The sequence below is a fragment of the Bos indicus x Bos taurus genome, chromosome 6 (genome assembly GCF_003369695.1).
Source record: "Bos indicus x Bos taurus breed Angus x Brahman F1 hybrid chromosome 6, Bos_hybrid_MaternalHap_v2.0, whole genome shotgun sequence".
Classification (NCBI taxonomy): Eukaryota; Metazoa; Chordata; class Mammalia; order Artiodactyla; family Bovidae; genus Bos; species Bos indicus x Bos taurus.
In genome coordinates this window covers 22,912,291-22,939,027 of record NC_040081.1, presented here as the reverse complement: position 1 = coordinate 22,939,027, position 26,737 = coordinate 22,912,291, and the positions used below count along the sequence as shown (strand labels likewise).

Sequence of the window (26,737 nt, the reverse complement as noted above, 5' to 3'; positions counted from 1 at the left end):
TTCTCAGCTATTTGTAAGGCCTCCAAGTAATGTTACCTTAAAATTGTTACCTGTAAATCACTGAGAGAGACCTTAAAGCTGGAAGTTATTTTACCAGCAGCCACTAACCACTTCCATAGTCTCTTTTTGTTCCATTATGTAAATGGCGAGGTACTGGTTGCACCAACTTCTAACACCTGTCGACCTGTTGAATACATAACCTCAATGGACTTGGTCCTGGGATGCCCTGGATCATCCTCCAAAGAAAGGTGTGTCCTTAAATGAATAATCTTCACCCATCACGTCAAGTGGCTTTTCTCATGACAGCGACATTGTGCTTATATCGTTCTTGCAACAAATACATGGTATTTGAATGCAGCACATGATTAGCCTGAACTTCCAGTCTCCCACAAATCACTTGGATATACTGCTTATAAATTCATATGCAAAAAACTCCTTACTGGGAAGTTTTTTATATCTAATGATTTCTTATTTTGAAGGGAAAGAAATATCTTTTTAAGTCTACTGTTATCCTCCCACTGTGCCTTTAGCTCTCTTAAGAAATAGTTGCAGAACTCCATGTGAGACCATTGTACAGCTTGGATCAAACAGTTATTGAAGAATTAAAGTAGAGAAGATTATTCCTATCTGGACTCCTCCACACATCTCATAGAACTCTGGAAAGAATAAAGAGAGGGGATGCTTTGAGCTCTTTGGGAGAAAGTTCCCATGAAGCATTTTTAGCAAATTATTCAATTATCATACTTTAATTAAATCATGTTAGAATTAAGGGGATGATGTTAAGAAGGCCACAGGAGATGGAAGAAGGTAACAAGTGGCAAGTGTAAGGAAGGGATCTCAGAATGCCTGATGTATTATCCTCTGGTTGTCCCACAGAGAGCAATATAAGGAAAGGCTGCTGATGTTTTGGAAGCCTGTATGAAATCTATTATTATTCTACCATAAGTATAGAAGAGTAATCCCTTGTTTACTCAGAAGAAAGGGGGCAGAGGGAATGATGAAAGTAAACAAGAACCTAAATTATAATATATTTTATTGGGTTAACATCTGTCCATGTCTTGTTACTTAATTTGCTTCCTCAAGATCAATGATAACTTGATTTATTTTTTAATTCTTGGGGATTAGGATACTGAAAATTTTAATTGAATTTTTGTGTGAACTTTTCTGTCTAGATATTTCAATCCAATTATTGATGATATTTTTGATTAGTCAACTTAAAGGAGTTCATTTCTTGGTTCCTTTAACTGCGGACATCCGTAATTCAGCAGAATGGAAAAGAATATTGTTCTGTTTTCAAGGATAGAGGAACATTAAATCTTACAAAATGTAAAGAAAAAAGCAAAGCCTTCCTGATGACTGCAATCTGAAATCAGAATCTAGAGAAAAAAACAAGAATAATTGGGAAGGGGGACTTCCCTGGCCGTCCAGTGGTTGAGACTTCACCTTTCAATGTATGGGGTGCAAGTTTGATCCCTGGTGGGGAAGCTAGGATTGCACATGCCTCTCCACCAAGAAACAAAAACATAAAACAGGCACACTATCGTAACACATTAAATAAAGATTTTTTTAAAAAAAGAACAATTGGAAAGAAAATTTTTTAAAAATCAAATACCTAATGGGCTTACTCTGTCCAACCATTCTTCTCTAAACCTTTTCAGATATTTATGACCATCCAGACCATAGGACATACTTAGCAATCAAAACAGCTTATGCCTAAATTAATGAATACTCTTCAAATATCCTGGGATTTCATGGTATAATAGGAAAAGTAATACATACTTCACCAATGATAAACTATTCGGTAGAGAACAACAAAAACAAAAAGCCCCTTGTGTGAAGTGTTTGTCAGAGTCAAGATTTTTTAAAGGGACTGGACAGGTTCTCTAAAGGTTAAGGAAATTATTCAATTATTTCAGTATATATTATTTTTTTACTGAAAGGAAAGGAATTATGAGAGCCAACTATTTTTCCATTGTAAGTACAGACATTTCAGATGCCCTGTGTTGAAGACTGCCAAGGGATTGCCAGGAAGTTTCATTGTTGCTAAGTCAAGGAATTTTCCTGAGGAAAAGGGAAAAAATTAATTGGCACCATTTCCATGGAAACTAAACAGATTTCTTCAACTCAGTTTTCACATTTTGAAAAAAAAAAAATAAGAAAAATGCTGAGGACTTTGGATCACAGGTTAGAAGTTTCCATCAAAATTCAGTTTTAAAGTCAGTTTTTCCAAATTACTTTTAAAATTAGAAAAATTTTAAATCAATACCATAGCGTTGTCCCCAGAATATGCTGCTACCACCCACTTCCCAAAATTGAGCACCATAGAGTGGTCAAGAGTTTGTTCCTCAACGTGGCTAACCAGAGAACTGAATTTTGGCAGTGAGTTTGGAATCAATCACAGTTTTGATGTCTGAGTCTTATTAACTAAGCTCATGGAGGACTGACTTCTAACCCTCAACTCCAATCTATTAAATCTATAATATGGGACGACTCCTTCCAAGTGACAAGAATGCTTGCATTCATTAGACACTTTCCAAATAATGAAGTTTCTATAAAACGTAATTAGTGATTAGAAGACTAGCAGGTGAACTTGATCAAGTCAGAGGGTGCTGGAGGAACATAAGAGCTTCAGGGACATGGAAATATCTGGTTTATTTTTCCTGCCTCACAAAATAATATAATAGTCTGGGGTAAAGATTGTTCATGTCTCCCAGACCTGTTACAACTTTTTTCCCCATTATATCTTTTTTCATGGGCTGTACCAAGGGGCCTTTTTCTATCTTCACCAGAATCATCCCATTTTATTAGCATAGTCGGACCTCAAAGATGATGCCTGGCAATTGAGGAGGTTTAGCGTTCTTAGCATCCTTAACTGCCCCTCTGGTCATGGCCACAGATATGTCCAGTCACACAGTGAAATAATAATAATCCCTCAAGCGTGTGTTGTTGCTGTCATGCTTGGAAGGCAAACCGTATTTTTGAGGGATTGGGGTAGTAGGTAGGAGGGAGGAGGATCACATCCACCCTAACCAGCTGCCTATCCAAGTAACTCTCAGTCCTAGGTGAGCATACGAATTATTTGTAGGGCTTCTAGAATTTGATTGCCTATGTCCTACTTTAGACATGGACAGCAAGTGGAACACATGAGAACAGCCATGTGCTATAATAATAATCACCTCACACCAACACAAAAAAAAAAACAAAATCTAACCAAAAGGAACTATTTCTCAGGCCATATTGTGGTCAAACCTGGCCTCTAAATGTATTATATTTAAAAAATAATGTGCACAATGTAATTTCAACATTTTTTAATGTTTAAACCTTTCAATTTTTGCCATTTTAAACCATGTTTTAATCTGTCTCATGTAAAAATTCAAATCTCCAACCACTCCCTATTGTATTACTATATCGTTTGCCACAAATGACTTTTGATATTCTCATTTATCATCATGCTTTCCATATTGTTTTCTTATACTTGAGACACATTTCTCTAAACTCATAATTCTGACAGAACTGGGAAAATAAAGATATATCATGAGAATCATGCTATCAACAAAAACCTAAAAGAAAAAATATTGATAATGAAGACTATTCTGATGTGTTTAACAAGCAGGCACTAAATCTTCTCTGCTCAATAATTCTATCTGGCACCTGTAAGCTTTGGAGTTTGCAACTTGTAATATAATCTCTACCCACTAATTCTTCAACGCAGACTGAAAAATCGTTATTGGCTGGTCTTTTCAAGGAGTGTGCATGCTCTTGGGAAAGATATAGTCAGGGAATGCACCTTATATGAGCTCTCTAAGTTCCCAGTGCCATACCAGTTTGATGAATCTTAAATAATAGAATTTTCTGTAAGTAGGAGACCTAGGGAAATGCAGATGGTATTACCCGTATGTGGGAAAAAGAGAATACTGGTCCCTGAGGTATTTTCATCAGGTTGCTTTTGCCAATACTTGATATATTAAAAAGAAAAGGGGAAATTATCAAAATGTGGTCATGTGTACTCTACAGAAGAATAATGGCTTCAATTCTCTTTTTCAGTATAATGTACATTTCTATTTGTCGTGTTGTTTATGGAAGATTTGTTTTGGTTAAAGTCATACCTGGAAAAACTTGTGTAATAGCTGGGGTCTTATCTAAATGGTGATGTGTCAACAGCCCACGGTGGCCTTTCAGAAATGCTCCTGAAGGAAAGGCATCAAAATGATGGAATTCTTAATAACAATAGAAACAAAGACTTAAAAAAAGCTAATAGTGACCAAAAAATGCTAATAGTTAAAAAAAAATGATACTAATTCCAGTTAATTTTAAGGTTGAACAAAGGAGATTGAAACAGATAAAATGAGTAGTTCACCTGCTGACCCCCAGTTATCACCCGATTTGTTGTTGTTGTTCATTCACTAAGTCGTGTCTCTCTGTGAGTCCATATGCAGCCCATGGACTGCAGCATGTCAGGCTCACCTGTCCTTCACAATCTGAAATTTGCTCAAATTCATGTCCACTGAGTCAGTGATACTATCTAACCATCTCATCCTCTGTCACCCCCTTTCCCTTTTGCCTTCAATCTTTCTCGGTATCACAAGTGCTAGTTTTTGAAAGTTCTCCCCACTCCAGCTCTGGTCTTTCCATACACATACGGAAAAAGTAGTTCTCTTAAGTAGAAAGCAGGCTGAGATCCTGCAATAAAGAAAGCTGTGTGATGGAAAGATGGGATGGGCAAGAACCACTGTTTGTTCAGGAAGTCACTTCCTTGTAGACCTATGAGAACATAGTGCCAAAGAATCACGCTCCCCGGTACGTAACAAAGTTACACTAGACAAAACCACTAAGCCCTGGGATTTTGAGTTGTGAATTGCACCTGCCAAAGTCCTGTGTAGTCCTGAAGCAGAAAACAAAATTTGATCTGAACACAAGGAATGGAAACAAAGGATAAACAACCACCAAGTCTCTTGTTGAACAAGATTTTATGAAGAAGAGGATATGTAAATAATAACTTCAAAACCCATGTCAAAGGAAAGAAAGAATTCATCATGAAGACTCAGGTTAATTATACTTTGATAAATGATTTATTTAATGAGTGAGGTTGTATCTTCTCAAGAACCATCAAGCTATCAGAAGAAAAACAATGTGAAATATTCATGCATGCCCCCCCCACACAAAATGAGATCACCTCAACTAATGACTGGTAATTGTCTAAGTCTGAAACATTTTACAAATATTTTAATTTTTTAGAAGATAACTGAAAAGAAGTATGAGTTATTTTGAATTTTCATTTATTAAATTAAGCTAAACTATTCAGCTTTCAGGATCAGTGCTAGATTGTTGTTGTTCAGTCACTAAGATGTGTCCGACTTGTTACAATCCCATGAACTGCAGCACACCAGGCTTTCCTGTCCTTCACTATGTCACAGAATTTGCTCAAACTCATGTCCATTGAATCAGTGATGCCATCCACCCATCTTATCATCTGCCGCTCTCTTCTCCTCCTGTCTGGACAGGGTCTTTTCCAATGAGTTGGCTCTTCCCATCAGGCGGCCAAAGAATTTTAGTTTCATCATCAGTCCTTCCAGTGAATACTCAGGGTTGATTTCCTTTAGAATTGACTGGTTTGATCTCCTTAAAGTCCAAGGGACTCTCTAGAGTCTTCTCCAATACCACAATTAAAAAGCATAAATTCTTCAGCAGTCAGGTACTCAGCCTTCTTTGTGGTCCAACTGTCGCTGGGAAAACCATAGCTCTGACTGTACAGATGAAGAAACAATCCCAAAATAATGGTGAAATATCTTAACTTAGATTTTCTGTTTTAAAAATAAAAGTCAGTTTTAAAACTTAGAGAATGGTGTAACAAGAATTTGACATAATGGACTACATGATTTATTGGGAAAAGATCACAACCTAAGAAGTTTATATTTAGTTTGCTAATTAGTTTGTTAGCTTGCTGATTAGATTTTTAGTTTGCTAATTAGATTGTTAGTTGTTTAGTTTGTTCATATAAGAAGAAAATAAATATATTTTTTGGATATCCAAGATTTTTAAAAAAGATAGCGTTTCTATGTCATCATCAAAGTATTCCCCAAAAGATCTTCTAAGTAAAGGAATGACAGTAAAATTAAAAGCTTGAATAAAAGTTATAGTGTTAAAGAATTTGTGGTGAATAATGAATTCAATAAAACATGGAATTAAGTGTAAATAATTATTAACCTTTGCAACAACCCTGTAAGTAACGGTATTAGACAAACTGAAGTTTACAGGGGTGGGGTAAGACAGAGCTGAGATTTGTACCTGTGCTTGCTTGGTTCTAAATGCCATGCTATGTATTTTCTTTTATAACAGATGTTGGTTCAAATTTGGATAAAAGACAAAATCAAACTACATCTTGCTTTTAAAATATATACTGCATAAATATACTAAAGAAAACAAAAGTTGAAAATTTATGGTCAGTAATGACTGCTTACAGAAACAGAAACAAAGGTATTATTTTCAGTCTTAACTTTAGAAAAAATATAATTCAAGGCAAAAGTATTAGACAAAGAAAATGACTTAATTTATTTAAATTCTGAAATCCAAATAAAAGCATGTCATCCAAATAAAAGCATTCTTTCATGAGGCAAATATTAAAACATTATAGTATTTAAATAAAATGTGGTAAAATAAAAGAACCTGACAAAACCCTCAATAGTAGTGACATGTTAGAAATACTTTGAATCTTTGATAAAATAGTAAAAATGCAAAAAAAAAATAGAATAGAAAAAATTAAGATAATGTCAGTTGGTGCTTAATAAAATATATGCTTTTCAGGGTCCTTAATTGATAATATGCTGTATGAGTTTTTTAAAATTCATTAAAAATATGACCTATTCAACCCACTCTCTGATCTCAATATGTTAAGCAGAGGCAACATCATACCCTAAATCTTTAGTGAGTAACAATTAAAGGAAAGCAAAGGAAGCAGACACTAAGAAAAAGAAAAACTGGAATAAAACCAATGAAATAAATCTAGTAAAAGTTGAAAATTAATAGAACTTGAGGAATTCACAGATATGAAATGTTGACTAAATCTAAAAGTTTATTTTTAAAAGGAGTAAATTAGCAAATCCTCTGGCAAATCTAGCCAAGAGAAAACACCAATAAGAAAACCAGTCATGAGAAAATGTCAGTATATAGAATCAGAGGAAATGTTTATTTTATTTTCTTGTATCTAAAAATATATGACTTTTCAAAGAGAAATGCTAATTAACAGAATTATGTCAGATGATAATGATGTGTCAGTATAGGTTTATCAGTGGCAACAAATATCCCACTCTGGTGGGTGATGTTGATAATGGCAGAGGCTACACATACGTGGGACTGGAGGTAGGTGTCGATCTCTGATCCTTCTACTCAATTTGACTGTGAACCTAAAATTACTCTAAATAATAGAGTATATTACTAGAACAAAGTCAACTTAATAAAAAAATTATGTAAAGTGATGAATGGAATTTTTTAAATACTACACAATTAATAGCTAAGGAGTGTTTGTATGAATTTTAACTCAAAAGATTACCCAGGACAAGTTTTGTCACTGCATTATTTCAAACTCAAGTAAAACAGAATTTTCCTATTTTATGAATCATCCCATCATCACTGAATTGGTGGATGTGAGTTTGTGCAAACTCTATAAGATAGTGAAGGACAGGGATCCTGGCCTGCTGCAGTCCATGGGGTCACGAAGAGTTAGACACAACTTAGCAACTGAACGATAGCAACAATATTACTTTGCAGACATCATAAAAGAAAAAAAAATATTCACTATAAAACAAAAAGTTCCTGCTAAATAGGGCCAGGATACCATTTTCTCACATGTGTAGATTAAATAGACTAAATTGTTCCTAAAATAATTTATAAATTTAAGGAAATCCCAGTCATTTTGAAAGGACTTTTTTTCCTTTGCGGAGAGACACAACAGTTTGGAATAATGCATTTTTTTTTAAACTTTACAAAATTGTATTAGTTTTGCCAAATATCAAAATGAATCCACCACAGGTATACATGTGTTCCCCATCCTGAACCCTCCTCCCTCCTCCCTCCCCCTACCATCCCTCTGGGCCGTCCCAGTGCACTAGCCCCAAGCATCCAGTATCATGCATTGAACAATGCATTTAAATTCATAAAGCTGATAAATAAATAAGAGCTGAAATGAGGTAACCATTTAGAAAAAAAAGAGATTTGGGCATCACCATTTCCCATGTGTGTTGTCTGCTACTTATGCAATGCAAAGCTATAGTATCTAGTGCTACATTGGCGTGAATCCCCTAACTGTGAAAGAATGGTTTAGATTAATTGCTAGAAGTTTTTGTTCTTTTTTTTACTGACATATGTACAGCATTGATATACATTTACCATATATACAATTTTGCATCCTGCTTTTGTACTTGTCCTTATATAATAAGCAACTCTTTGTTGCACGTGATCTTTTAAAGTATTGATATTATTTTAATGACTATGTAATACTTATTAAGTAAATACTTCACATTTTAAATTCTTTGGCATTGACCAGTCAAGTTGTTTGCTTTCAATTTTTCAGGAAAAAATGTTCTTCTAGCCAGTCCCTTGGTAATAGAAAGAATTTTTATGAAAAGTTTAATTTGTTTTCTTACCTAATCTCTAGGTTTATATGTCCATCAGATGAATTCCTTGATGTTTATTTGACCAAAACTTGATCAGATGGAAAATCTTGTAAAGAAAAATTGATCTGAAAGGAACAAAACTTTAGAAACTGTAGTTTGTCTTGAAGCTTTAACAATAAGAGAATAGGAGTCTGTCTATATGTACAAATAGTCTGACAAATGCTTTTCAATGAAAATTATGTTACACTCATACTATTATGTTATTATCTCATACTAACTCTTATGAAAATAAACTAATAATAAATATAAACTTGAGGAGGAAGGAAAAACCTTTACATCCCCATAAAACAATAAACTAAATGCAGTAAAGCAGTCTATCAAAAATTATAGGTTGCATGTTTTGGTTTGATTAGTTTGCCCTTAGGAAGAAAGGTGGTAAAATGCCTAATCATTTTTCTTTGCAACTTCATCATACCTAATAGTAATTTATCATGACAGTTGTTTTTAATATTTTTAGTGTGGAAAAAAAAGAGGAAGAAGCAGATGTATGTAAAATTAGTCTAGTTGTACAGCTCACTTTCAGGACTCGATCTGTCTAGAATTTTGTCACTCCTAAATTGTGTTCTTTTGTTCTGTCTGCACAACCATGCAAAACTGAACCCTGCCTCCTCAAAAAAAAGTCATCTTGCTTATATTTTAGCAGCTAACATTTGAAATATGAAAGGATAATTGAAATGAATGTTAATAAAAGAATTCAATATTTTGGATTCAGTTAAACCCGCACGTGTAGCGAAACTGAAGCTGGGACCATTTTCTGGGAAGACTTGGCTTGAGATAACTTCTATAAAAGCAGAAAATCCAGCTGCACGGGTTTTTGAGATAAAAATGGATTCACACTTAGGCAAAGGGATGACAGAAGTGAGGTGCTAGTTAAATGGCATAACTGTTAAATGACGAAGCTAAACCTCCGCACTCTGGCAGGAACGGCACATAGAATTCTACTGCAGAGGGCATCTCACGAATTGAATTGGAGCGTGGAGGCCTATAAAAAGCAAGTGGTATAAGAAGCAAGAGCTCAATTCTTATGTGTGCTTTTGGCTGCTAGCTGACTTTTGCTTCTCCAATTCCCCTGAGATTGCAGGCTTCACCCTCCCTGAAGGAAAAACTTTACAGTATGGAATCTGTTGGTACCTCGTTAGTCCTGGGGAAATAGGACTTTTGAAGACAGAAGATAACTCAAGAAAGCTCCCATGGGAATCAGAATGATTGGCCATGGAGCAGTTTTAGGTGCTTGTGAATCTTTACAGAAAGGAACCCTCTCTGTGGCCCCCTTTCCGAGAGTCACTGCTGGAATCTCAAAACTGACAGAGACATGAGAGGCCATTCCAAGACTGCCTCATGGCTCAAGTTCCCATCAAATACTTAAAACTGCTATCAAGTACTTGAACTTGTCATTTCTAGACTAACCCACCCTATCAATGAATCTTTAATACTATAGAATTTGAAATAATGCCCTCCCTGTTTCCCAAATATTCATCAATCTGGTCTGGATACAATCTAAATGAACTACTTATTTATTTTTTTTTTTTTAATTTGCCACTCTCTTTTATGTAAGACCAAGGTACATTAGCAGGGGAGAGCTGTGTACACAGAGAGAGCACCAAGTTACAGGTTCCAGTCCTTAATCAGCAGCAGGAAGTTATTCTCATCAGCCCTAATCAGTTTCAGCAGAATTACTGTTACTTCCTTAGAGTGATAATCTCAAAAAATATCTATTTTACTGTAAATAGTTCATAATTTTTTTAATTTATTTTATTTATAGTATAGTGATCTACTTCTTTCTTGAAAACTAGTTCCCAGTAATGAGCAGTTTCTCCAGGGACATACCCACCGTACTCACCACCAACCTGCCTGTAGCTTGGTGGGACTACCTCTTCTCTCCTTCTAGACTCTGGGCATATTTGGATTTGATAGCACATAAGATGTGTGCTGCCGTGTCTTATGCAGTAAATATGGACACAATAGAAATATGTAAATGAGAAAGTACAAAACTCAAATGAGTTCTGCAGGCAGGCAGGGAATACAAGGGTGATGTCATCCAAAGACTTAGAGGGAGTAACAGAGATGAGGAGAGTAGAGAGTCCCTACAAGCCTGCGCTTCACTTATGGCTTGAAGCACTGTGTGGAATAAATAGAATGCTGACTTCACCTGTGGTCTGCAGCTTGCTCTCAGTGTGCCTCAGGCCAGTGTCCTCTGTGGTATTTGTAGCCACATGTGAAACATCAGGCCACCTACTGTTCTCATTGTGCCAGACAACTAATACATTTGTTGTTATTGTCATTGGGTTCAGTCGCTTAGCCTTGTCTAACTATTTACAACTTGTTGGACAGCTCCCCTGTCCTCCACTATTTCCTGGAGTTTGCTCATGTCCATCGAGTCAGTGATGCCATCCAACCATCTCATCCTTTGTCGTCCCCTTCTGCCCTCAATCTTTCCCAGCATCAGGAGCTTTTCCAATGAGTTGGCTCTTCGAAGTATTAGAACTTCAGCCTCAGCACCAGTCCTTACAATGAATATTCAGGTTTGATTTCCTTTAACTGGTAGATGGCATGCTTCAAAATAAACACTTTTGAAAAGGAAGCAGTTCACTACTACAAAACAACCAGAAATTAATTATTTAAAATCTTTCAGGAATAAATTTTCAAATGATCCTAAACCTCTTGTGACATTTGGATGTTGGTTGAGATCTCTTTTCTCAAAGCTGGAGAGATTATGTTTATTCCATAAATATTTATTAGTAATAATAATATTACCTTTTATTTAGCTTTCTATGTGGCAAGGCCAATGCTAAGTATTTTGTGCACATGTGTGCTGTGTGCTGTGCTGTGCTGTGCTTAGTCACCCAGTCGTGTCCAGCTCTTTACGACTCCATGGACTGTAGCCCACCAGGACCCTCTGCTCATGGAATTCTCTAGGCAAGAATACTGGAGTAGGTTGCCATTCCCTTCTCCAGGGGATCTTCCTGGTCCAGGAATCAAACCAGGGTCTCCTGCACTGACGGCAGACTCTTTACCAGCTGAGCTACCAGGGAAGCATAATTAAAAGTAATTCCCCCAAAGGAACATGAAATTGGTACTGCCCACAACCAGTGCAGTGCAAAACGTTTGTTGTTGCTCTTTCTCTCTTCATCCTTTTATGTTTTCAGTGATGAGACATGTTCTTTTCACCTGTAACTCTAGGTCTGAGGCATGACAATTTTTAGAAATGCATTAAAAAATTTGTTCTGATTTGTTCTGTAACTGCCTGTAGACTAGCTGGAACGCGAAACTCAAACTGCTTATTTTTTTAAAGTGTTTTTTTTTTTTTTTTCTAGTTGTCATTAAAACACTTCTCATGAAAACACCCTTCTCTCATATTGTAGACAGAGGTCGGATGGAGAGTCAGACCTTCTCCTCCATAAGGGACTCCCTCGCTGCAGGGCAGGAGGAACTCATCCTGCTGCAGGAGAAAGTCAAGAATGGGAAACTCTCTATGGACGAAGCCCTGGAGAAGTTTAAACACTGGCAGATGGGAAAGACTGGCCTGGAGATAATTCAGCAGGTAATACAGACCCCATTCTACTGTGGATCGTTCCCTCCTGTGCAGAGTCCTAGCCTCTTTGTAAATATTTAGTCTTAACAAAAAATACAGGCAATTGTTCTTTCTTTCATTTTTAACTAACCACAAAAAGAGGCTTTAAATTACCGATTAAAAGTTTAGCAATATCCAGGTTTCATGTTTACAAACAACTAATGAGATTAGTGCTAAGACTGAGTGTATCATAGCTAATATCTAATCAACGTATAAGGCTGTCCTTAGTAGAGTGAATGTTTTATGAATCTCATTGCTGAAATTAAGGTGAAGCGTCTTTACACTAACGTGCTTAGAATTCTGAAGAATGTATTATTTAGACCAGACTTAAAGGGAACACGAAAATGATTACAATCATATCAGACAATAATCCTGAATAAATTTAATGTTTTATATTCCCCTTTACCTTTGGAAAAATAAATAGATATGTATCAGAATTTGCATATGTATAAATATATACACATATAAATATATATCATGATTTGCATATAGATCAGTCAAGATTTACAGGGAAATTATGCCAAGAGTATTAAATTCAGATAAGCCTGTCTTCTATAAAAATAATTTACATCCTGAAAGGGGATTGGAGTAGGTGGTTCCAAGAGGAGAATGAAAAAAATATATACTATACATGTAATATAATATACAGCCTGTGACAGTCCTCAGTGAGGGGATTCAAGACTGTATTCTATCTATCCAACAGGCTGTACCACTCACAAAATATTTCACCACTTTTTTTCTTCTCCTCATATAAAGCCCCAGTACCTCAGCAGCCAGTTCTCAGGCAGCCATTTCATTAGCTACGTTAGGCCCAAATATCAATAATTATTAATAGCCTAATATGCTACCTGGAGAAGGCAATGGCACCCCACTCCAGTACTCTTGCCTGGAAAATCCCATGGATGAAGGAGCCTAGTAGGCTGCAGTCCATGGGGTCGCTAAGAGTCGGCCACAACTGAGTGACTTCACTTTCACTTTCACTTTTCACTTTCATGCATTGGAGAAGGAAATGGCAACCCACTCCAGTGTTCTTGCCTGGAGAATCCCAGGCTTGGAGGAGCCTGGTGGGCTGCCGTCTATGGGGTCACACAGAGTCGGACACGACTGAAGTGACTTAGCAGCAATATGCTACCTTTCCCAAGGGATCATTTTTCCTTTAAAATAGTGCTTAAGAAGACATTTTTTAAACAACAGAGAAATGAATCAGGATAGTGATTCAAGTGATATGGCATATAGATAGGAGATTGTTTAGGTAAGGGGACTTCCCCAATACATGTGTGGTCACACACCTTGTTAGAAGTCACCCATCTTGCAGGATGAGCTCTTGTTGCAGTTCGGTGGCTGGACCTGGTCAAGCTTTTGCAGTGTGAAGCAAGGGCAGTTGTTTTGCCAAACAAATGTTAAGAATGCTAATTGTGGAGTTCTGTAATGATGGTCGTTCATGGTCAGAACTACAGCATTGCTTCCCAGTCCACACTGTTGCCATCACCATCAAGCATCCCTCATGCTGAAGTGGGTAAAGTGTGCCCAAGCACCGAACTGCAGATCACTCTCCTGGCAATGCTAGAAAATAAGTTTATGTAAGTTTGGTTGAGATAAGTCAATTGTACTTTATCCTCCTTAGACCTTTCTGTAATAAAGTTTACAATTTAAAATGATCCAATCTAAATACGTTCTTGTTAGTGATTTCACTAGTTGCTTTATCAAACCCTCAGTTGTTTCTATTTTATTTGTGTATTTATATTCAGTTGTTATTGTTGTTCAGTCGCTCAGTCATGTCCAACTCTTTGCGACCTCATGGAGTGCAGCATGCCAGGCTTCCTTGTCCTTCACCATCTCCAAGAGCTTGCTCAAACTCATGTCCATTGAGTTGGTGATGCCATCCAACCATCTCATCCTCTGTTGTCCCCTTCTCCTCCTTCTTTCCCAGCATCAGGGTCTTTTCCAATGAGTCGACTCTTTACATCAGGTGGTCAAAGTATTGGAGCTTAAGCTTCAGCATCAGTCCTTCAAATTAATATTTAGGGTTGATTTCCTTTAGGATTGACTGGTTTGACTTCCTTGCAGTCCAAGGGACTCTCAAGAGTCTTCTCCAATACCACAGTCCAAAAGCATCAATTCTTTGGTGCTCAGCCTTTTTTAAGGCCCAGCTCTCACATCCATACAAGACTACTGGAAAAATCATGGCTTTGACTATTTGGGCCTTTGTCTGCAAAGTAATGTTCTGCTTATTAATACACTATCTAGGTTTGTCACAGCTTTTCGTCCAGGGATCAAGTGTTTTTTAATTTCATGGCAGCCATCATCATCCTCAGTGATTTTGGAGCCAAAGAAAATAAAGCTTTCACTGTTTCCATCGTTGCCCTATCTATATGCCATGAAGTGATGGGACCAGATGCCATGATCTTCGATTTTTGAATGTTCAGCCTTAAACCAGCTTTTTCACTCTCCTCTTTCACCTTCATCAAGAGGCTTTTTAGTTCCTCTTCGCTTTCTGCCATAAGGGTGGTGTCATCTGCATATCTGAGGTTACTGATATTTCTCTTCTCTTGATTCCAGCTTGGGCTTCATCCAGCCTGGCATTTCATACGATGTACTCTGCATATAAGTTAAATAAACAGGGTGATGACAGTATACTGCCTTGATGTACTCCTTTCCCAATTTTGAACCAATCTGTTGTTTCGTGTTTGGTTTTAACTGTCGCTTCTTGACCTGCATACAGATTTCTCAGGAGGTAGGTAAGGTGGTCTGGTATTCCCATCTCTTTAAGAATTTTCCACAGTTTTTTGTGATTCACACAGTTAAAGGCTTTAGCCTAGTCTGTAAAACAGAAGTAGATGTTTTCCTGGAACTCTCTTAATTTTTCTATGATCCAGTGGATGTTGGCAATTTGATCTCTGGTTCCTCTGCCCTTTCTAAATCCAGCCTGTACATCTGGAAGTTCCTGGTTCATGTACTGTTGAAGCATAGCTTGGAGGATTTTGAGCATGACCTTACTAGCATGTGAAATGAGTGTAATTGTGCAGTAGGCTGAACATTCTTTGGCATTGCCCTTCTTTGGGATTGGAATGAACACTGACCTTTTCCAGTCCTGTGGCCACTGCTGAGTTTTCCAGATTTGCTGGCATATTGAGTGTAGCACTTTAACAGTGTCATCTTTTAGGATTTGAAATAGCTCAGCTGGAATACTATCACCTCCACTAGCTTTGTTCATAGTGATGCTTTCTAAGGCCCATTTGACTTCACATTCCAGGATGTCTGGCTCTAGGTAAGTGATCACAGCATCATGGTTATCTGAATCATTAAGATCTTTTTTGTATATTTATTTTCAGTATAGTTTTAGAAAGAATTAATGGTGGTCTAAGGGGCTTTCCTTGTGACTCAGTGGTAAAGAATCCTCCTGCCAATGCAAGAGAACTGGGTTCAATCCCTGGGTCAGAAGGATCCCCTGGAGAAGGAAATGGCAACCCACTCCTTGCCTGGGAAAGTATTCTTGCCTGGGAAATACCATAGATAGAAGAGCATAAAGTGCTACAGTCCAGGGAGTTGCAAAGAGTTAGACATGACTTAGGGACTAAACACAACAATACTCAATTACTTCAAGACTGATGTGGCTTATCTAATACATAGGAACAATGGAATAATGAATACAGTAAGCACTTATGCAAAACAAAACCAAAAAGTAACCTGTAGATGAAAGGACAAACCCTAAAACTACTTTCCATAAAAGCCCAAAGTTTGTGACTCTGACTGAGTATGAGGATTTATTCTTTTCCCTTTCCTTCCCAACCTTCCTGATATAATTGACTTAGAACATTGTCTAAATGTAAAGTTTACAGTGGATTGATTTTACATACCGTAAAATGATGACCACCATAGCATTAGCTAACACCTCCATCATGTCACAAAATTAACATTTTTGTGTGACAAGGACATACAATATTAACTCTTTTAGCAACTTTCACATTGCTATATATAATATATATGTAATACAGTACTGTTAAATAGTCATCTTGCTGTACATTGGATTCCCAGAACTTTTTCATCTTGTAACTGGAAGTTTCTACCCTTTGACCAACATCAGCATCTCTGAATTTCTTCCACTCCTCAGTCCCCGATAACCACCATTCAATTCTGTTTCTATAAATTGGCTTTTTGAAGAGTTCACATATAAGTATGATCACACAGTATTTGTCTTTGCCTATCTGACTTATTTCACTTGGCATAATGCCCTCAGAGTCTATCCATTTTGCCAAAAATGGTAGGATTTCCTTCTTTCTCATGGGTGAATAGTATTACATCATGTGTATATATATATACAGACATATATATCATATGATCTTTATCCACTCCTAGACACTTAGGTGGTTTCCATATCTCAGCTAATGCAACGAACGTGGAAGTGCAGCTGTTTCGTTGAGATCATGATTTCATTTCCTTTGGATAAATACCCAGAAGTAGGAATGCTGAATCATGTGCTGGTACTATTTTTAATGTTTTGAGGAAGCTCCATACTGATTTCCATAATGGCTGCACCGATTCACATTTCCACCAACTCTGCTCAAGGCTTCTTTTTTCTCCATAACCTCATCTCTTACCTGTTGTCCTTTGATGATAATCATTCTAACAGTTCTGAGGTAAGATCCTATTGTGGGTTTGATTTGCATTTCCCTGAAGATTAGTGATGTTGAGAACTTTTTCATTTATCTGTTGGCCATTTTTATGTCTTCTTTGAGAAATGTCTGTTCAGTTCTTCTGACCATTTTTTAATCAGATTATTTGGGACATTTTTGCCATTAAGTTCTGTGAATTCTTTATCTATTTCAAATATCAACTCCTTATCATATATATGATTTGCAAATATTTTCCCTCAGTCCACAGGGTGACTTTTCATTTTGTTGGTTGTCCCTTTTGTTATGCAAAAGCTTTTTAGTCTGATGCAGTCCCAGTTGTTTATTTTTGCTTTTGTTGCTTGTGCTTTTTCAGTCATATCCAAGTATCATTGCCAAGATGAATGTGAGAGAGATTTCTCCCTGTGTTTTTTCAATCAGTCCTTAACTTAAGGACCTGAACAAAAGTCGTGTCTGCTTAGTCACTCAGTCATGTCTGACTCTTTGTAACCCTATGGACTCTAGTCCACCAGGCTCCTCTGTCTGTGGAATTCTCCAGGCAAGAATACTGGGGTGGGTTGCCATTTCTTCCTCCAGGGGATCTTCCAGATCCAGGATCGAACCTCCATCTCCTGAATTGCAGGCAGGGTCTTTGCCCACTGAGCCATTGGGGACAAAAGTCAAAACATCAAAAAATGAATGTTCTCCCTATTTTCCCAATACACACTGCCCATACACTTTTCAATCTTACTCTTGTAGTTTACAAAAAATATTAATTTTAATCCCGAAGATGAATCTATGAGGCGGCTGTGAAATTATATTCTTATTGACAGAGAGGTATTATCCCAGGAAAATAAGAAGGAAAATGGCACAAACATAGAGTTGGTAGTAGAAGAGTTTCTAGAATAATGAAGACCCCAGTAGAATCCCTGGAGTTGAAGGTGAGATGATTGAAAAAAACCTTGCCTTTAGCTCCCCGCTCACAATCACTGAGTCCCTAAAGAAGAACGTTTGCTCCACTCATAGGAGAGGATCTTTAAGGCAATGAACACAACTCTGTTTTAGGAAAAGTTGTTTCTAGGTTTGCAGGGCAGCCCTTAAGAAAAGTGCTACTCTTAAATTCTCTTCTAAAAGTACATTTATTGGTGCTCCCTTTGGCGGGACATACACTAAAATTAGAACAATACAGAGAAGATTAGCACGGCCCCTGTGCAAGATGACATGCAAATTCATGAAGCATTCCATATTTTTAAAAAATAAATAAAAGCAGATGTATTGAGCGGTAGCTTGTTTTACCTTCCAGTTAAAAAGGTAATAGATGTTCAGTATAGAACATTTGGAAAGCAAAGAAAGATCACAAATGAGTTAAAAATGGAAATCCAGTTATGTATCATTTGTTCCTGAGTCCCTGGTTCTTAGAAGGAACTGTTAGGAAAGCATGTACCCTGCAGAGGCTGGAGATGGGCTCAGGCAGCAGCTAACCATTGTTATGCTGGCCTCCTGCTTTGAGGCACCGATAGCCAGTGTAGATGCCCCAGGTGTTTGTTTGGGAAAGAAGCTCCCAGAAGAATTGGGTTCTGGGTTCCCACCCTGACTCTACAACCTCTGTGTGATTTAGGAAAGTTACTTAATCTTCTGTAACTCAGTTTCCATATCGGTAAAAGGAAATGATGATGTTTTTTATCCACCTCGTGAAGTTGTGAGGATTAAGTAAAACAGTACGTGCAAAGTAGCAAGAATGGTGGCTGGAACATTGCACGCGCCACGTTAGCACTAAGTTGTAGTGGTCTTACTGGCCGTAGAAGTTAAAGTTTCCATCTCAATTCATGACAAATTCGTGAACCTTGACTTCTCCTTCCTGGTTGTCTCCTCATTAAGGAAAAACTACGCCAACTACGAGATTGCATTGTTGGGAAAAGGCCAGAAGAAGAAAATGTCTACAGTAAGTAAAATTTGCCTGCTCTTCAAAAATAATAATGAAGTGGAAACAACAAGAATGGTGAAATAAAACAGGCCTGAGTTCAAATTTATATCCAGTCACTTCCCAGCTGCTTAAATTGGAGAGTGTCTTACTCCTTGGTACTCAGGGTCCTTGTCTGCAAAACAAGAATAATCAGACATATACCTGGGAGTGGTTGTACAAGTTAACACATAAAATACTTTTCACCTTATCTGGCCCATAATGTAAATGTTAGTTACTTCCTGTCCTTTGATTTCCATATAAGTTGCAAATAAGATAATTCTGCTTTAGTTTTGTGTGTGTGTGTATAAGTCTCAATACAGGGTATTAAATTGTTAAAGAGTCACACTTTTTTTTAATAAGGTAGAATATTCTCAATATAGTCAATTCTCACAGTTGTCCACATGTGGATCATTTTAAATTATAAATCTCATGTTGCCTTCCCCTGAAGCTAGCATGCTTCTTCTCAACACAGATTCCCCTTGCTAATAATTAGCAGTTGCTCCCAGGGGGAAAAAGCACTCATTTTAATGTTAACACAAACCAAACATTATTAAGATGGTAAATCTTCTCCAAAGATAAACAACACATTCCAAAATTAAAAATAAATTATGTTGTCATTCTCTGACCACCCTATCCCTGAGTCCCTACCCCTGCACAGATAATTAAAAACTGACAACTACCAGTAAGGTTTGAAAGCCTCTCTTCTATTCTCAGTAATACTGCATAACTTTTAGATAGTACTTCATGCTGAAATGCACTATGCTAAAATTCATTTTCTTTTTATATTATTGGATTGTTATCCATTTCTTCATAAAGAATTCTTTAAGCTCTCTTAGAAATGTTTTCTAAAACATAAATATGCTTTCTAAAATATTTAAGGTCCTAAACACAAAACTAATTTACAAATAACTGAGTTCTACAAACCTACATTCTAATGTGGAATAAGAGTAAAATTTTTTAAATGTATAAAATTATAAAATATATAAATAATTTCACTAAGGAACATTAAATAGTAGTAGTAGCTAATATTTATTGTCTTATCTACTATGCACAAAATATCCCATTAATAACCCTTTGAGATAGGCATTAGTCCCAATTTATAATAAGGAAACTGAGAATCTGAGAAACTAAGAAGCCTCTAAACACACAGATTAGAGATTATAGTCTATGTCTATTGGAATCCAAAGTTAACAGTCTTAATCGTTGGTGTCTTAATTAGGAATCAATTAGTTCTTCTTTCAGCTAAAATGGAATAAGCAGTACCAGACAAACCCTCCCACTGTAAGGATACAAATAATAGGCAAAAAAATATGAAGCAACTGATTTCAGGGAGTAAATGATAGGCAGACTAAGACTGTAATCCCAGAGAAAAACAAAATATATGAGATGTCTCTCACCATTACCCACAAGATGGTTTTCTGACTAGAGTCTGCGCAAAGCAGTCAAACTGAGGTGGCAAAGATAAGAGTTCAGGGCAGCCAGAGCTGCTGGAATGTGTGTGGTGAGTCACTGAAGAGGAGGTAGCCACCAAGAGAGGTAGCCTCAGAGGGAGGGAGGGATTCCACAAGTCTGGCTGAGAGATGAGCTGGACATGTGCAGACAAGACCAGTCAAAGCATGTAAGAGAGCAGCTTTTAGTGCTGTGAAGGCAGAACAGAGACATTGAAGGTTGGGCAAAGCCAGGGAAAAGCCAAACTGGGGATGTTTCTTTGAGTTCTGCCCTGCCAGAGAGGAAAGGTCTCCTAACACTTTGTTAAAATGCCTGGCATCCTGCTGTGACACCCAAGAGATGTAAAGAGTAAGGACCATGACTCACAGTAAGACCTACTCTAGACTTGCCCCAGCAAAGCCTAGAACCAAACCCCTACAAGAGCCTGGTGGAAAATGGAATTCATAGGCTTAGTCCTGCTGTTGTTGGCAAGAATACTGGAGTGAGTTGCCATTTCCTTCCCTAGGGGATCTTCCCAACCTAGGAATTGAATCCACATCTCCTGCATTGCAGGCAGATTTTTTTACTGCTGAGTCATCAGGGAAGTTCTACTAAGAGTCTTAGCAAACATCTTGAGCTTTGTATAGGTTGACAATGAAAAAAAGCAGGAAACCAAGCCTACCACAGGTTCATGACAGTAATCAAACTGCCTGGTAAAACAAGAACCTATATTCATCAAAGGAATATAGAATATGAATATGAATATAGAATCCAGAATATGCTACAGATTATCTTTAAAATCCAGTATTCAGGGTTTTTTTTTTTTTTTAATGAGGTACAAATAAAAAGAAAGTGCAATTCTCAGAAAAGAAAAAAGAAAGCATCAATAAAAACTGAACCTGAGATAATCCTATTGTTGACCTTAACAAAATTAATGAAAAATATGGTTTTAAAGAGTGAATAAATATGAAATTTCAACAGGATAATTGAAACTATATAGAAGAACCAGATGGAAATTTATAAAAATTAAAATTACAATAAAAGAAATGAAAAATTTGTCAGAAGAACTTATCAGCAGATTGAATATAGCAAAAGTTAGAGTTAATCAACTTAAAGACAGATCAATAGAAATTATCCAATATGATGAAAAAGGAGATAAAAAAACTTAGAAATGAATGGAGCCTCAGAGACACGTAGGACATAACACAGTCCAGCATGCACATAGTCAGAGTCCCAGAGGAAAAACTAGTGAGTTTAGGCAAAACATTTTAAAATAAATAATGGTCAGATATTTTCCAAATTCAATATAAACTACCTCCATACTGTTTCAAGAACTTAAAAAAAAAAACCCAGTTAGCCTGTTAAGCCGAATTATATTTGAGCACTAGTAGTCAAGCTACTTCAAGTCAAGGTAAATTCTTGATAGCAGCCAGAGAAAAAGACATATATCAAGAGAAAAGCATAAATGTATTCCATATTCACTAATTTCTTGTCAGAAACGTGGAGGACTAAAGACGGTGCAATAATATCTTTGAAAGTGCTAAAGTAAAAACAAATGACCACTTAGAATTGTATATCCAGGAAAAATAACCTTCAAAAATTTGTTGAAATTGAGACATTTTCAGATAATTGAAATCAGAGAATTCATAGACAGGAAAATTGCAATGTAAGAAATACTAAAGAATGCCATACAAGGTGTATGAACTGTACTGTATGTAATTATTTCTGAATAAGGTTATTTTTTAAAAATACTTGAATAGCTCAGGCTAAAAGAATATCAAGGCTGAGTAGGAAGCTATTATTAAGCATCAAATATATCTAAAATCGTGATAATGTGGGACAAACATCAGAAGGAAAAAAAGAAATAGTTTCACACTTAGTGATAAAAGTAACAAAAGACATAGTTACACACTTAGTGGCCAGAGGTATTTTTTTAAATCTGACTGTGAAACTTCATAGTCATCTCAAGACAAGAAGTAGTCAAATGATAAGAAGATATGACCCTAAGATAAATATGGAGCAAAACTCAGTAAATGTGCTTTTTTTTTTTTTGTCTTGTAGATAAGCTCACCATTGTGCACCATCCAAATGGTAAGTGGTGTTTATTGAAGAATTTAAAACTAAACAAAGCCCAGAACAAACCAGCTTTTATATTAATGTAAACCTAATGTGATTAGGCTGATCAGTGTAAAAATTCACAGAGATTTTATATTTATATGTAAAACAATTTGATATCCAAAATAAATGTGAGTTGATTCTAGAATAGCAATGCTAGAGGCATTGTGATATGGTAAAAGAAGCATGCACTTTGAACTCTGACTTGGCTCTTCAAACTTAACTAGCTGTGACCTTTGACAAGTCACTTAAACTCTTTACACCTCAGTTCCCTCATATGTAAAATATAGATAAGAATTCTATCATGGGGAATTGCTATAATGACTGATGATGACTGATGTAAATGGCACTAACTTGGTAAGTGGGAAATGTTGATAGAGCAAATGAACTTCGAATAAAATTTAACAGTTGGAAGGGTTCACGTTAGTGGAATGAGAGAGAAATGTGTGCAGAAAGTGGGGAGGGCAGAGAGGAGCTGCAGGCCAGCTGGGGGGTTGTCTAAAGGCTGTGAGCTCTGCCTCCAGCCTGAAGCACGGCACTGACTGTGGGAATTGCAGAAACAGGAGAACAGAAGTGTGTGGCTGGACGGAAAGTCAGAAACTCGTGATAGAAGCAGGAAGTGGCATGGGCCACGGTGCAGTGTTAGGAGCAAACTTATAAAAAAGTGTGCTTTGCAGTTACCTGATCCTGGTAAATGGGCAAGAGAAGAAGGTAAAATCAAGTGGAGGTTGTTATTCATGGTGTTAGATAGTTTCTGAGCTCATCAACTCCTCAGTATGTAGGTATGATAAATTAATGCATACATATTAATACAAATTAATACATAATTGCCAAGGATGCCTTTTCAACATGCACATTTTATCTCTTTAGTGTTTTTTATCTTTACCCATCTCCTACTCTTTGCATATATATTTTTTAAATGCTGAATAAAGGAATTATTAAATTTGTGAATGAGTAAAGAGTTAGTAACAGAGTTTGTATTTCTAGGTAACGAAAGTGCTCACAGTGAAAGTATGTTACATAACGTACCCTTTGGCAGTAAGGTGGGTTGTGTTTATCTTAATTTTTATAAAATACAAACAAAGAACTTATTTGTTGAGAAAGAACATGAAAGCCTTCTATTCTGACTATGCTTTGAAACATTCCAACAGATATGAACTAAAAAGGTTACATAAGCATTTGTGTGCAAAATACACAAGCAGTAATTTTAAAAACATAACTATTTGGAAAAAAGCAAAGAAAGAACTTAAAGAGAAAGGCACTGAAGCTAACATGTGCACAAACATGTACAGACCAAATAAATTGTAGAGGAGTTATAAACACATCTTCTTTAGCAAAAGGAATATGATGAGTCTATTTGAGCCACAGTTTATACAATCCTTGAAATCTAGTTTTAGGAAAAAATATAATGTGAAAATATTGTTCATATAAATATGTGTTGCTTCACATTGTAGTGTTAACTGAAAGTAAATTGCTGATGAGAAGCTAAAAATAACTGTAAAGAAAGAGGGTGCAAATGGAAAAGCCAAGACCAGTTCAAGACAATATCCTTGATGTCCTGACCACACGCTTTTCTTCATAAAAAATTGTACTATTCCAACTGTCTACATATGTGACGTAGGAAATTTGCACTATTACCCAAGAACGTGTGGCAGCTGGATTTCTTGCTAAAATCCTGAATTAGGGCCCATAACAAACTAGTTTTTGTTTACCAAATTTTGATAACCCTTAAGTTCTCCCATCCTTCAATACATCATAACATAAAAGTTATGTTATGTTAAATACATAAACATAAAAGTCATTCACTCTTAAGAACTGTTTGAAGTATTTGCATTTCTGGATCATTCTGTGGTGAGCTGTAGACTAATGGGTCTGTAGCGCATAGACTCATGAGACCCATTTGACTGTCACAGAATTGTGAGGTACCATCTAGCTTTAGGAAGATGTCTTTGTCAAGCAAGGTTCCTTCTACACAATCTGAAGGACTATTTTAAGAGCAAGCTTTTGGGTAAGAGGAAAATAATATACATTCCCAACACTTATTCTCCCTCAAAAAGGAAATAAAATTTGAACTCAAGGACATTGACGTGGTTGAACTTGACCGTGATTCTTTCCTTTTAAGATGGGGCACTGTCTTGCCAGTTGCCTCTACAAAGCTGTTCTCCTGTGACTGCGAAAGGCGGCTATGACTTTGTCGTGTTTCTTTGTTCAGCCTTAAAATGGAGAAATGCTAACTCTGTGTATTTTTTCCTTAGCTTCCTGCTCGACCCCAAGTGGAAAAAGATTTTGGTTTCTGTTGCAGGAAAGATCACTAAAGATGGTAAAATATCAGCTATATATCAACCATATTTTTTAGAAAACCTAAAGCAGGCTTAATAGGAACTTGAAAGATCATTTGTCTAACAAATGGAATACCTTAAATATTTCATTGTCTTCTCCTGAAAGGATAAACATGTATTTTTCAAGCTAAAGGTGATTGTTCCTTAGAAAGATTTATGTGTAGGGGTGATTTTATGCTAGCTAATCAATTTCAGTTGATGATCCATTATTCACTAATACATTTCCTGCGATCTTATTTTCAGGTTATTATAATGAAACTCAAGAATCTGCAGACACTTTCTGGGTGAAGCAAGCTTGCTTTTGGATTGCCTGCTGTCTTAGGACAAATCTATGCTATGAAAACAGAAGCAAGTTTTGAATTTCAGAATGTTATTGCCACAGTTTATTGGCATTGTGCCTGCTTCAAATGAGTATATCAAGATTAAGTTTGAATGCTATAGAGCAGTTGCATTCTTTGAAAATTCTTGCATTTTACCAGGCACTTTGCCTGTGAAGCAGGTATTTCCCATTTTTTAAATTAAAAACAAGAACACAGAAGTTAAATGCTCTGTCGCAAAGTTATTGGGCCTATTTAAGGGGCTAACCTTATAGTTTACTCCTCCTACACTGGGAATAAACATAAAAAAATACAAATTTGTTTTATACATATTGGCTTTTCCAGTGGATAATCTATTTTCTGAATTTCTCATGTTCAAAACTCTAATTGTTATTATCAGATCATGCTTACAGCAACCTTCCATTTTTCAGAGCCTGTTTGCATATAACCTTGAGAATATTATTTTTTTAACTTTCTATATCTCAGATTAATATACATTTTCACAACCTATATTCTCTATTAAAAGGCCTACAATTTCATCAACCAAATTCTTAGAAGCAATTTATAAGCTTAAAATAGAATGCAGTTTTACCATTCTATGATTTCTGCCCACGGTTGCTACAAATAAAATGAATGTTTAAAGCTGTTGTCTGACTTTTCAAAACAAATGTATGAAATTAACCTCTGAAGTCTTTTGCTTACTAGTTTACAGAGAGAAGTCCATCAAGTTTTTTTTAATAATTTCACTGTGTAGGGTTCATAAAATAAACACACAAATTATTTTTTCTAGCTTCTAAACAGTGAGTGATAGGAATATCCAATATTGTAAAGTAATTAGCCTCCAATTGAAATAAATAAATTTAAAAAATACACACATACTATATATACTTAATACATACAATAATGGAAATTTTAAATACATGTAACCACCATTCCTAATGTGATTTATAAGGGGAAAAAATGCAATTCAATAAACAATTTAGGATTTAAAAAAAATAGTAATAAAGCGATTCTGCAAAACACTACCCGTAAGTTTCTCGTGACCATTAACACTCAAACTCAAGTTTTAAAAAATAATATAGTTGTTTGATCAGTCCCTAATAGGAAGTGATTTCTGATTATGACATTTGGAAATTCGGTCCATGGTTTCACATTTAAGTTTTCAAGAAATGGAATTCTCCCATTTGGTGCCTCAGGTGGTAAAGAATCTGCCTGCAATGCAGGAGACCTGGGTTCTATCCGTAGGTTGGGAAGATCCCCTAGAGAAGGGAACGGCTATCCACTCCAGTATTCTGGCCTGGAGAATTCCATGGACAGAGGAGCCTGGCAGGCTGCAGTCCATGGGTTCACAGTGAGTTGGACACAACTGAGCGACTTTCATTTTCATTTCTGTGGACTGTCCCACCCAAAGACTCAGGAAAAGCAATAGGAAAATTGACTACTTTTCTGTAATTTTCTAAATCTGTAAAATTTAAGTGTGTCTATTATCTCTATTGGGCTTCCCCAATAGCTCAGCAGGTGAAAAATCCTCCTGCAATGCTGGAGACACGGGCTCAATCCCTGGATTGGAGAGATCCCCTGGAGGAGGAAATGGCAACCCACTCCAATATTCTTGCCTGGGAAATTCCATGGACAGAGGAGCCTGGTGGGGTACAGTCCATGGGGTCACAACAAGTTGGACACAACTGAGTTCTAACATGCTATGTAACTCTAAAGTGAGAATTT

General features: G+C 36.5%; 1 protein-coding gene and 1 non-coding gene across 4 annotated transcripts in view; both read left to right on the top strand.

Moving 5' to 3' along the window:
* Positions 1-25,659, top strand: part of BANK1 (B cell scaffold protein with ankyrin repeats 1) — a 320,699-nt gene extending 295,040 nt beyond the window's left edge. For 2 of the 3 annotated variants that reach the window (XM_027543970.1, XM_027543969.1), the window contains exons 12-17: positions 12,032-12,210; positions 18,729-18,792; positions 22,303-22,332; positions 23,344-23,399; positions 24,612-24,676; positions 24,939-25,659. In XM_027543970.1, coding sequence (XP_027399771.1) covers positions 12,032-12,210; positions 18,729-18,792; positions 22,303-22,332; positions 23,344-23,399; positions 24,612-24,671 — 389 coding nt within the window. In that variant the 3' untranslated portion in view covers positions 24,672-24,676; positions 24,939-25,659. The remainder of the gene's footprint in view (positions 1-12,031; positions 12,211-18,728; positions 18,793-22,302; positions 22,333-23,343; positions 23,400-24,611; positions 24,677-24,938) is intronic. The other variant, XM_027543971.1, reaches the window with a different exon arrangement.
* On the top strand, positions 17,999-18,101 carry LOC113894851. Its single transcript, XR_003511689.1, has one exon. It is a non-coding gene; the product is annotated as a U6 spliceosomal RNA (small nuclear RNA).
* Positions 25,660-26,737: the final 1,078 nt, after the last annotated feature.